At 45.0% G+C, this 11,843-nt stretch overlaps 1 protein-coding gene across 7 annotated transcripts in view; it reads left to right on the forward strand.

Annotated features, from left to right (window-relative positions):
• Positions 1–11,690, forward strand: part of ptprq (protein tyrosine phosphatase receptor type Q) — a 35,461-nt gene extending 23,771 nt beyond the window's left edge. For 5 of the 7 annotated variants that reach the window (XM_035641699.2, XM_035641700.2, XM_035641702.2 and 2 more), the window contains 19 exons: positions 113–299; positions 1,553–1,791; positions 1,978–2,047; positions 2,480–2,638; positions 2,892–3,183; positions 3,273–3,346; positions 3,455–3,554; positions 3,770–3,898; positions 5,160–5,204; positions 5,841–5,867; positions 6,016–6,097; positions 6,567–6,657; positions 6,810–6,886; positions 7,048–7,182; positions 7,370–7,495; positions 7,838–7,983; positions 8,354–8,489; positions 9,669–9,792; positions 11,111–11,690. In XM_035641699.2, the coding sequence (XP_035497592.2) occupies positions 113–299; positions 1,553–1,791; positions 1,978–2,047; positions 2,480–2,638; positions 2,892–3,183; positions 3,273–3,346; positions 3,455–3,554; positions 3,770–3,898; positions 5,160–5,204; positions 5,841–5,867; positions 6,016–6,097; positions 6,567–6,657; positions 6,810–6,886; positions 7,048–7,182; positions 7,370–7,495; positions 7,838–7,983; positions 8,354–8,489; positions 9,669–9,792; positions 11,111–11,148 (2,277 nt within the window). In that variant the 3' untranslated portion in view covers positions 11,149–11,690. Of the gene's footprint in view, positions 1–112; positions 300–1,552; positions 1,792–1,977; positions 2,048–2,479; positions 2,639–2,891; positions 3,184–3,272; positions 3,347–3,454; positions 3,555–3,769; positions 3,899–5,159; positions 5,205–5,840; positions 5,868–6,015; positions 6,098–6,566; positions 6,658–6,809; positions 6,887–7,047; positions 7,183–7,369; positions 7,496–7,837; positions 7,984–8,353; positions 8,490–9,668; positions 9,793–11,110 lie in introns of those variants that run through there. The other 2 variants (XM_035641701.2, XM_035641705.2) reach the window with 2 other exon arrangements.
• Positions 11,691–11,843: the final 153 nt, after the last annotated feature.

The following is an 11,843-nucleotide window of genomic DNA, read 5'->3' on the forward strand; positions in this document are numbered from 1 at the left end:
CCACAAGTGTAATGAAGTGGTGAAATGTATTTGTTCTCAGAACAGATGAACATGGGTTTATGTTGGTCAGAGTTTTTAAGAACGTGTCAAATCGTATCATACGTTATTTCAGGTGGATGGTCCTGATCTGAACATCACAACAGTCCGGGCCCCAGGAGAGCTGATGACTGTCGTTGTGACTAACTTGACGGCTTTCACTCTTTACTCTGTGACTATCACTGCCTTCACCGGTCCACTGGCACTGGCTGCCAGTGATGGGAAAGCCATTGGACCCAATGAATTTCAAACGCTGGAGGAGGGTATGTGGAAATGCACATCTCGGAGCAACTATGACAGCTTCTGCAGACCTGTAAATATGATCAAATATCTATTTGTGGACCAAGGAGGGGTATGAGGAGTCAACACCACCTAGGAAGGGCAGAGGACTCCATGTGTATGTCTAACAGAGGAGAGCAGTAGAAAATTAGCCAGGAGGAGACAGACAAATTATACAATAAATACTGTATGGAGAATAACAAAACAAGCAACATAAAACGAGGCCTAATGAACAAGTGCTAGGAAAGTGGAAAAGATAAAAGTCCAATAAATAGAAAAACTAGAATGGCACTTAGTAGAGCGCATACCTCTGCCAAAGCCGAACAATCCTACACGTGATTGTTTAGTTCTTGTGATAGAAATATTTAAGAAAAAAAGGAAGTGGTCTGATAACCATAGTGATTTATTTGTCATAAAACATAGTTTAAAAAAGTGATGAAAAACGCCCCGATCTGCACCTTCATGGGGGCAGGCTTCATCCCTCCACCAAGTTTGGAGTTTGAAGTTGTTCAGTAGTTTTTGCATAATCCTGCTAAGAAATAAACCAATAAAGCTCCTTGGCGAAGGTTAAAAAACAGGGAACACTCTTCTTCTGGCACAAAGAGTCAGTCCTGTAAGTCAGTCACGCTTCCTCTTGCCCAGTCACCCCCCAGTCCCGGCTCTGATACTGCCAGCAACGTCCTCTCTGCTGCTGATGCTCCAGACCCACCCGCACAGCGCCGCTTGCTTTTCATCCATCCTCTACTTGGCTTTACTTACACTCTGTCTGTCTGTCTGGACTGTTCACCCCTGCTGTCCAGCACATGTGCACCTTGCCTAAGTGGGTATAACTTCTGGGTGGCCTTGGTGTCTCAGAACGCCTTGTGGGATTCTGCTGTGTGGCCGCGTCATCTGCTCTGCTCCCTCTGTGCCTCACTCTGTCGGCCCGCCCCTTGTTTTCCTGGCCAGCATCACACTCTGTTGCTGTGCTGCTGCCACGCTAATTGCCTCCGGGCAATTGTGTCCATGACGTTTATGGCTGAGGCGGCATCAAAATCCCGACAGAAACTGGACACAGCCCCTCAAGATTCAACACCAGTGCATGCAGTGACTAAATAGTGAATATAGCACAGTATAGTAAATGCAACTCAGAACAAAGCGATGCAAAATCTCGTTGCACAAAAACAAAATCGGAAGCATGACAATTGGCCGTCTCACGTACGAATGTTCTTCTGTATCATTTCCACTCTGTCCCCAGAGCCCAAAGATCCGCCCAAGAACGTGATTGTGTCGGTTATCCCAGAGGAGGTGAACCGTGTGAAGGTGACCTTCACGCCCCCAGAGGAGCCCAATGGAAACATCACTGCCTACTTTGTGTATGTCTACGAAAAGCAGCGGCTGGTCAAGAACATCAGCCTTGATATCATCCAAGGAGAGGACAACATGCTGACGGCTGTCATCGAGGGCCTAAAGGGAGGACACAACTACAGCATACAGGCAAGGAGGATAAGCACAAAAGACAGGCCCATTTAGACACAGTCTCTCTGGTCGCAGAACATTCAGCATTTCCAGCGCTCCGTAAAAAAATTGTCGTTTCATTTTATTCGACTCCTTGCTGAGCCTTTCGTCTTTTTTTCGTCTTTTTTTCTGCTGTCTTCCTTCTTTCGATTGTTCTGTTTGTAGATTTCAGCAAGGAACGGGGCCGGCAGGAGTCCGCCCAGTCCACATGTCCAGATAACAACGGGAATCAAAGGTACGGCTCCCGCTGCAGCAGTGCAGCACAGATTCAAGGCAGAGAATTGCCGATGGCACAGTGTTATTGCTCAAAATGACTTCAGTGTTCAGTTGATTTGACACAGTAAAATATAACTCAGCAATATTGTCTGGTCTGTGTAGATGAAGAGCAGTTTTAATCTGACTGTTCAGAGCAGTTGTTTGTTATGTTTAATTTTAAAGCAACGGAATAAACACACCTCTTCACTGTGTGTGTGTGTGTGTGTGTGTGTGTGTGTGTGTGTGTGTGTGTGTGTGTGTGTGTGTGTGTGTGTGTGTGTGTGTGTGTGTGTGTGTGTGTGTGTGTGTGTGTGTGTGTGTGTGTGTGTGTGTGTGTGTGTGTGTCCGTGTCCGTGTCCGTGTGTCTGTGTGTGTGCGTGCCCCTCTCTGTTCACACATGCACGCGCTCCAGCCCCGGCCAAGCCAACCCAAAGACCCCAGGCAGTGTTGGGCCATGGAGGGGTTGCCATAGTAACCCACAGGAGTATCACCATCCGCATGCCTGCCTGTTTCTATAGTGACAACAATGGACCAATCACAAAAATCCAGGTCGTCGTGGCCGAGTCAGGGGGTATGACTCTTCAGAAACGTTGACAGCCATCCCTTTTAGTTGACTACACTTGGGCTATCCGTCTTGTTTGTGTTTAAAGCCTCAAGTAGAATCGTGTTTTACGTTGTGCAACTCACAAGTCAACAAAAGACTGAATAAATAGTAAATAAGTAAGTGAATAAATAAGTAAATGGCTGAAGGGCTTTGATGTCAGCAGAAATTTGACTTGGTCCCCCTGCGATTCCTTTCCCCTCTCATTTCCATCCTGTCATAGTGAAGGACATCCAGAACCTGACCAACTGGAAGAATGCATTTTTTGACCACCCTGCCCCTTACCTGACCGACAAGGGGTTCCCCAACCCGCCATGTTTTCCGGGGGATGATGTGTCGCGCACGGGCACACACGTCAGAGGTGCTCGCGGTGTGCCTGGAGACGGCCGGCCCCCGATGAGGAACAATCACACTACAGCAGGCACATACGTGATCGGAGAGGACAATGACTGTGTGCAGGAGAACAACACCGACCATTTCTGCAATGGACCTCTGAAGCCTAACACGGTCTACGTGTGAGTGCACGACGGGCACACTCAGACACAATTTTGATAACTATTGTATATGTGTGTTGTATAATATTATCACATTTCATATTTACCAGGTTTAAGTTCAGAGCCACCAACATCAATGGCCAACACACGGACTCTGAGTACTCTGACCATGTCAAAACTGCAGGTGTGTATTCATCCCTGTGTAACTATGTATTTAAACATGACATGTAAAGTCCCCTTTGTTATTTTTGTGTGATGTCGTACATTCCGTCACCTCTCCCTCTCTTTCTAGTGGATGGGCTGTTGACCAGAGAAGAGCAGATCATCCTGGGTGTTCTGCTTTCCTTCTTCTTGGCTGTGTTGCTCATCGTCATCATCTGTGCCTCAGTCAGGTAAGACGGCAACAGGCATTAATTCATTAGCCAACATTCACACATTCATTAGAATACTGCATTGGATAGCATTCAGTATTAACACAACAAAAAACGTACCATTTGTAAATCCCTGTGTAAGAAATCACTAATTGTGCATTGCGGTTATTAATGTTCATCTTGTATTTACCCTGTCGTTAACCAATTTGTTTGACTTGCTCGTCATTAAATGTCAGGATCCATCAGCGCAAGAAGGAGGGTGGGACTTATTCACCCAGAGAGGCAGAGATCATAGAGACCAAGTGTAAACTGGATCAGCTGATCGCTGTGGCAGATCTGGAGCTGAAACAAGAGAAACTCAACCGGTAGGTCTGTTCGTTTGAATCCAAAAGCATCACTCTCCCGAATGTAACGCATGCATATTTTTTTTTATTTGCAAGGCTGGTAGTGCACTACATGACTTCAGGCTTGATTTAGCTGCTCTAGAAAAGATTTGAGATCCAAGTCAACAAGACAAATAATCTCTCTCCTGCAGCCGACTTGATATGCTCTCCCGTCAGCACTTAACCTTCGAGTGAGCTTCTGCAGAAAATAGAGGCAGCTGCACCAGCGCGACATAACACACTATCATCGTGGCTTTATAGTTTCACTTCAGTTCTCTGCAGCCCAGGCTTGTCATCCCTTCTGCATCTCTCTAACCATCCTCTCCTGCGAATGCACAGTGTAGCGCTGCTGTTTTTATCCGTCCCTCGCACAAACAAGTGCACAGACACTAAGTGACGGAGGCAGCTTTTCCTTCTCAAGCTACAGTTTTGCATCAGGTGACACACAGATCACTGATGGCTAAGATGAGGGGAACAGGAATGGAAAGCTTTGAATATGCTTTTGATAGGATTAGTACCAACATGTAACTATTCATATTTTTATGTGCCAGTATAAATAAAGACCGTAAATGGCATTAAATCAACCAGTGAGCAAAAGCTCTGTGAACACCTGCACCTATCATCATCACCCACACGACAACAAATAACAGAACAAAACCAAAAATAGACGGGTCCAGGAAGCTGTAAAATGTGTCTGCGTTCAAGAGGAATTTATTAAAAAACATAAAACCCATATATGGTACAGGATAAATAAATAAAAGTGCTTCTACCTGGCAGATAACGGTCCCTCATCTCTTTTGTGTAAAAGAAACACAACTGCCCTACTTGAGCAAATATTTGCCTGCCACGTTGAAAATCCAATATCACATTTTTCACAGTTAGCAGTGTTTTGTAGTCCCGTAAACCGGAGGCAGGTCCCGAGTACAATTCGCTGTCCACTTATTTTAGGTGTCACCGTTTTTGACAGCTGCACGTTGTACCCCTCCAGCCGTCATTTAAGTTCAAACTGGCGTCATTAGGACCGTGTGTTTCTCTTTGTTGTGACCAGAATCTCTTCATGACTTGGATTGTGTGATCTGTATAGATGCCGCCTTTTCTAAGCACAATTTATGCTCAAATAACACATTTTCCTTCTCACTTGTCACATGGATTGCACATATAACTTCCCTTTGTATGCACACACATGCACTGACTGGCCTTGGCTTTTTAATTTTTCTCTCACTGGCCACTCTTCTCCCACCAGGTATTCTTCCTTCTTCTTTAGACGGAAAGAGATTTATGTCATCCAGTAAGTTTTGCTTTTGACCTGAGTGTGCCACATTTTGCTGTGTACAGTTTGTTTGCATGCCGCTCTTCATCCACCACTCAGTGTGCGTCATGTTATCTATTAAAGCTCGCCTTAAATCATCCATATGTGTTTTAAACGTTCGGCGAAGGGCGACAGTTCCATGAAACCTGTGACGTCAGAGCTTTGCCCACAGCCTGCTCCTGTTCCCCGCCATCTCTGGCAGGAACTGCAGAGCTGCGCTGACACTCCACTGCTTCAAACCATTTGAATTTGTTTACCCACTCGCTGTCATGAAAATTCTTGGAAAGGCTTAAGTGCTCTTAGGGGGTACAAATGGGAAGCGTTATGGTTAGCTGAGGATCTGCGTGGCTACAAGTCTACAGGCTACAAGTTTACTGATGTTCACGTATTCCTTCAGAGCAATACATCAAACTCACTGTCAGTGTTAAATCAAAGTGAATTTAATTAAAAAGGTTAAACCTCCTTTTCTCCAAAAACTATTCTCGGAAATATCATCCACTCTCTGCAAAGAGGATCAACTCATATGCGGTGGACAGAAATATACCTCAGTGTGGGCTGCGATTATTGAGATAATTTGTTTATTTTGGTTGATTTATGTTGTCTATTTTTGTCCAGGCTCCTCAGCTACAGGAAATCACTCAAGTAAGTCATCCTGCAATATGCGAACATTAGATGAATCACGGATCTGCATACTCTGTACTGCTCATTGTTATAGAAAACAGCCTATTGTTGGATTGTTTTTGTGTCATATCTCTCTTTGTTTCTCACATTCCATATATGTCTCTGTCAGGCCCGTCAACAAGAAGTCATTCCTGCAGCACGTAGAGGATCTGTGTGCCAACGACAATGCCAAGTTCCAGGAAGAGTTTGCTGTTAGTGTTTGCCTACAACTTGCACCCGTGTTTCTTTAACTTCTAATAACGGATATTTCATATAACTATGTTTGAACTCATTGCCTGGAAATAAAACAAAAAAAAATGAAAGCAATCACAGTAAAGCATGAAGGAAATTCTGATGTCAGTAGAAAAAGGACATCAAATAGAAAAAAGAATTAGGAAAATTCTGTTTGTTTGTCTGTTTTCTCAAGTAAAAAACAACAAAAAACATTAGTGTAAATTAAAAACATTGTTTTTATTGTTATCTTTAAATTTTACTTAAAGCAGTTTTACAAAAAGGGGTCCTAACCTTTAACCTTCATGAATGTGAAGAAATTCAATGTGAAAGAATGTGTGTTTCTGTTGTGTTTATGCGTCCTTGGGTCCGTTAAAAGGCGCTATATAAAATTAAGTTATTATTATTATTATTATTTTGTGAATGGTGTATTACATTTTATCTCCGCAGGAGCTTCCAAAGCTGCTGCAGGACCTGGCCACCGCAGATGCTGATCTTCCCTGGAACAAATCCAAAAACCGCTTCCCCAACATCAAACCGTGTAAGTGGTCAGGCTGAACATTTTCTTCCAGACTCTATATGACATGTATGAATTTTAGCTGTAACATTAACTGCATGCGGATTTCACCACCACTTGCACAACAGCAGTTCACACATATCAGCCACACTCTTCTTAATATACTGTGTCCGTAGACAACAACAACCGAGTGAAACTGCTGTCAGAACCGGGCACTGCAGGCTCCGACTACATCAACGCCAGCTTCGTCTCAGTGAGTATCAGCGGCTAAAAGCTCCCAGGTTAACCTGGAAGGTTGCTTCCACTTTGACACATAATCAGGTTATGATATTAAGTATGCAGAGAGACACATTTGTTGCCAATCCATAGTTATTGGGTCTTTTTGATTCTGTAAGTATTTCTGTGTTTTTTTAGGGCTACCTGTGTCCCAATGAGTTCATCGCTACCCAGGGTCCTCTGCCTGGCACAGTGGCTGACTTCTGGAGGATGATCTGGGAAACGGGAACCCGCACCATAGCCATGCTAACGCAGTGTTACGAAAAAGGCAGAGTGCGTCATCAAAGATTTGTCACTCTTAGGAAACCGCTATGTATGAGCATTCAGGAGCTGGGCTCTGTTTGGGCTCCATTATAACATCTACTACGAGATCTGATCTTTGCACGTTTTTGTGTGTGTTTGTGTGTGTGTGTGTGTGTGTGTGTGTGTGTGTGTGTGTGTGTGTGTGTGTGTGTGGCAGATTCGCTGTCACAAGTACTGGCCCGAGGACAACAAGCCCATGTCAGTGTTTAGTGACATTCTCATTTCAAAAGTGTCAGAGGAAGTCCTTCCTGACTGGACTGTCAGAACCCTGAAAGTGGAAAAGGTAACTGAGCTAATAACCTCTCACAAACACACACACACAGCAGAGAAATAAGATCTATCAGGTTATGGCCATACAGACAAAACTGTTTTTTTTCACGGGATGTGTTTACAGTAATCATAAAAAATGAAAATATCAGCACACGCTCTCTTTAAGAATGTTTGTACAAGTGTCAACAAAAGGCCTTCCCCCCCTTTGACAAACAAGGATATTGCATATTGTGTTATTGTAATAGTTCATGTGAATGTATTTAGTCAGTGAATGTGATCACTTCAATTTGCATGATAATGAAGGAAACTTGGGCGCCCGTATTCAATTTTTTCATGTGACGACTCCTCCGTGCAGCACGGACACTACATCCTGGTGCGACACTTCAACTACACCTCGTGGCCCGAGCACGGGGTCCCAGAGTCCTGCGGCACGCTCATAAAGTTTGTGAAAGCTGTCCGCGCCCACAGACACGACAACACCACCATAGCGGTTCACTGCAGGTACTGTGGCACGGGAGTTCGGTGGTTTGATCACCTGGCCGTTCTTGGACCCTAAATTGCCCCGGTCGGCTGTTTTGTCAGACTGAGAATAAATGTGCGATAGAAAAGCGCTTCGAGTGGTCGTTAAGACGAGAAAAGCACTTTATGAATGCACTCCATTTAGTGTTTACTCACCTATGACATACTAACACTACATAAATTATAGTAATGCCCTTAAGCATAAAGTGCACTAATGACTTTATTCTGTCTTTTCTCACTGTAGTAACCTTCAAACTGTGCTTAACCCTTAACTGAGTCATAAGCAGGAGTCATTCAGGTGCAATAGAGCATCACAGAGTATGATGTCGGGTTGTTTTCACTCTTTCCTCAGTGCCGGCGTGGGGAGAACAGGTGTGTTCATGGCCTTAGACCACCTCATCCAACACGTCAGAGATCACGACTTTGTGGATATCTATGGCCTGGTGGCCGAGCTGCGCAGCGAGAGGATGTGTATGGTGCAGAATCTGGTGAGTTCGTGTCAGAGTATGACCGCAGCAAATTTCATTTCTGTGTTCGCATTTCACAACCAAGGGAGAATAAACAAAAAAAGACAAAAGCTGCATTTTTTCTTAAGTTGTTCCACTAAACTTATGAATCATCAGAGACTCAAATGGCCTGACGAATGTGTTAGTAGTGTAGTTGTCCTACTTTTCACTTCATGTCCTGCTGTGAACTGATCCCCGTGAGGAAATGGTGGGAGAATTCTCATTTTTGACAAAGTAAATCTTCTGGCACTGGATTAAAGGTGTGCGTGAAGCGGGATTCCCCCTCTTGAAACAGCAAGAACCTATCCTTAAATTACCCCTCTCATTGCTTATGGACCTCCGTGTCTCAGTGCAGGGACCCTCTGCATCGAGCGTCCGCTCAGTATGATTGTTTTATTGATACTTCTCGATGTTCTCGGCATTTCTTAGCATCCACATTTTGGCAGCGGAAGTTTGAGCCTGCAGTTTCACGGGCGAAACAAAAGCAACGATTGAGGAAATGATTCTTTGAGACAGCAGTGTTCAGTGTGCCAGATTGCAAGCTATTAACATAGTAGTTCAGTCACATACAAAGAGCCTTGGCTTTGAGAGCATTATTCATTTTAGAGACACTGGTGCACCATACTTTTGCAGACAGCTTTTTAAATGGGCACAATTATTCTCAAGATAATAATTTTTTGCAGGAAGAGAAAGGTCAACGGTCCAAAAAACACAAAGTCCGAGGAAGCCTGAAAAACATTTTGGAGTATTTGTGTTAGGAGCAACTTTTCCTTTCATGAATGTTGTGCCATCTAAGCACATGAACACCCATGGCTGTGGCATTAAGATACACGTCTACACAGGTGCTCTTTAAGCAAGTTTTGAAAAATCACCTCTGAAAGGTTTGTGGCAACATAAAGTGATGTAATCGTGATCACATTTAAGTGCTCCACAGTCTGAACTTAATGAGCTTTTCCCACAATTTTGCAAAGATAGTCTTCCTGTTATTATGTGAGGCCAGTGCTCTTGCAATTATATGGTCAGCTGTGGCCATCAGGATAAACCTGAATAAAATTTCTCTTAGTCCCATGCCAAATTATTCATATGGTCCCGTGGATATGGTTTGGCATAAATATGAAATACATGAAGCTGTACAATATGTGTCATTGTATGTGCTCTCAGGCCCAGTACATCTTCCTGCACCAAAGTACTCTGGAGCTTCTTAACAACAAAGGCAACAGCCAGTCCATTTGGTTTGTCAGCTATTCTGCTCTGGAGAAGATGGACTCTCTGGACGCAATGGAAGGTAAAGCACCATTTCACTAACAAGGACCACGCCTCCAGGTTTGGAATTACAATGATTTATTACAATTTGAATATTGTGATGAGAGAGGGAAAGGGAGGGATGAGGGTCGAGGGATGGAGGGATGAAGGGTCGAGGTATGAAGGGATGAGGGATGAAGGGTCAAGGGGTCGAGGGATGTGGGGTGAGGGCATGTAGGGTCGAGGGATGAAGGGATGAGGGATAAAGGATCGAGGGATGAAGGGACGAGGGATGAAGGGTCGAGGGATGTGGGGTGAGGGGATGTAGGGTCGAGGGATGAAGGGATGAGGGATAAAGGGTCAAGGGATGAGGGATGAAGGGTCGAGGGATGTGGGGTGAGGGGATGTAGGGTCGAGGGATGAGGGATAAAGGGTTGAGGGATGAAGGGATGAGGGATGAAGGGTCAAGGGGTCGAGGGATGTGGGGTGAGGGCATGTAGGGTCGAGGGATGAAGGGATGAGGGATAAAGGATCGAGGGATGAAGGGACGAGGGATGAAGGGTCGAGGGATGTGGGGTGAGGGGATGTAGGGTCGAGGGATGAAGGGATGAGGGATGAAGGGTCGAGGGATGTGGGGTGAGGGGATGTAGGGTCGAGGGATGAGGGATAAAGGGTTGAGGGATGAAGGGATGAGGGGATGAAGGGTCCAGGGGTGGAGGGATGTGGGGTAAGGGATGAGGTTAGAGGGATGTTAGGATGTGGGATGGAGGGTCGAGGGATGTGGGGTGAGGGGATGTAGGGTCGAGGGATGAAGGGATGAGGGATGAAGGGTCGAGGGATGAAGAGATGAGGGATGAAGGGTCGAGGGATGAAGGGATGAGGGATAAAGGGTCAAGGGATGAAGGGATGAGGGATGAAGGGTCCAGGGGTGGAGGGATGTGGGGTAAGGGATGAGGTTAGAGGGATGGTAGGATGTGGGATGGATGGTGATGTTCTCTGGTGATGAGACGGGATGGAACCAGGGGGTGTGAGACTCTGGATGAGTGTGCAGTCTCTTGTTCATGTTTGTTCTTGAAGAGCCCCCAGTAGTCCCTGCAGTGAAATGAGAAAGAGAAGGGAGAAAAGGTAGGACGAGAACGAGGGGTATGGGGGAGGGATGCGAGAACTGAGTCAAAGAGGGAGAAAAGGGAACAGGGGAGCTTAGGTACTTTCTGTACGTAGAATGATCAGAGTTTGAGGCGTGGCCCTTGTTTCCGAACTTAGTTATTAAACTTCATATGAACACACACACACACACACACTGAAAGAAACCCATTACCCTTAGCACAGTGTTCACTCCACATGTTTGTCCTGGTCTTCAGGTGATGTCGAGCTGGAATGGGAAGAGACCACTATGTAAAGAAACTGAGGGACACCTGTGCCTGAGTGAGACTTGTAACTTTCGGGGTCTTTGGGACGTGACCTGTGGACAGACTCCCGACGGGGCCGAAGGGGAAGTAGGAGGAGAAACAGGATGTGAACAAAAGGGTCTGAACTGAACTGGTCTGTCAGTCGACTCGACTTTGTTGCGCCACTTCAACCCACTTCTCAGCTCCGGCCTGCCTGTCCCGAACCACTTGTCTTGTTTTCAAAGCGAGTGAGAGAAACAAAAAGGGAGACGGGATCAAAGTATTTCAGAAAATGACAAAAGATGAAGGAGAAATGACGGTGACAGTGAGAGCTCTCTCACATCTGTAATAGCCTACAGGCAAAAATTGATTTCACTGTGTATTGTAATTTCTGTATTATGTTGATATCATCTATGTTTTTGTAAGATAATTTATTCAGCCAAAGAGGTGGAGGGTTTAGTTTTTTTCAATCTCTTTGTAATTCCACCTGTGCCGAGGTTGTGTCCATCCTTTCTCAAGTGTGATTTGCGAAAGTAAAGCAGCTTGTATTTTTTCTGACTTTGATTCTTTACGCTACTACATTTCTCATGAAGCCCTCGTTTTAGTATAAATTACTCTTGTTTAGAAGAGTGGAGTGAAAATAATTAACTCTAAATACACACTCTGCATAGCAACTGGACATTCAACACTTGTTGTTTGGGGCTGA

This window comes from Scophthalmus maximus, chromosome 7, assembly GCF_022379125.1.
Source record: "Scophthalmus maximus strain ysfricsl-2021 chromosome 7, ASM2237912v1, whole genome shotgun sequence".
NCBI lineage: Eukaryota > Metazoa > Chordata > Actinopteri > Pleuronectiformes > Scophthalmidae > Scophthalmus > Scophthalmus maximus.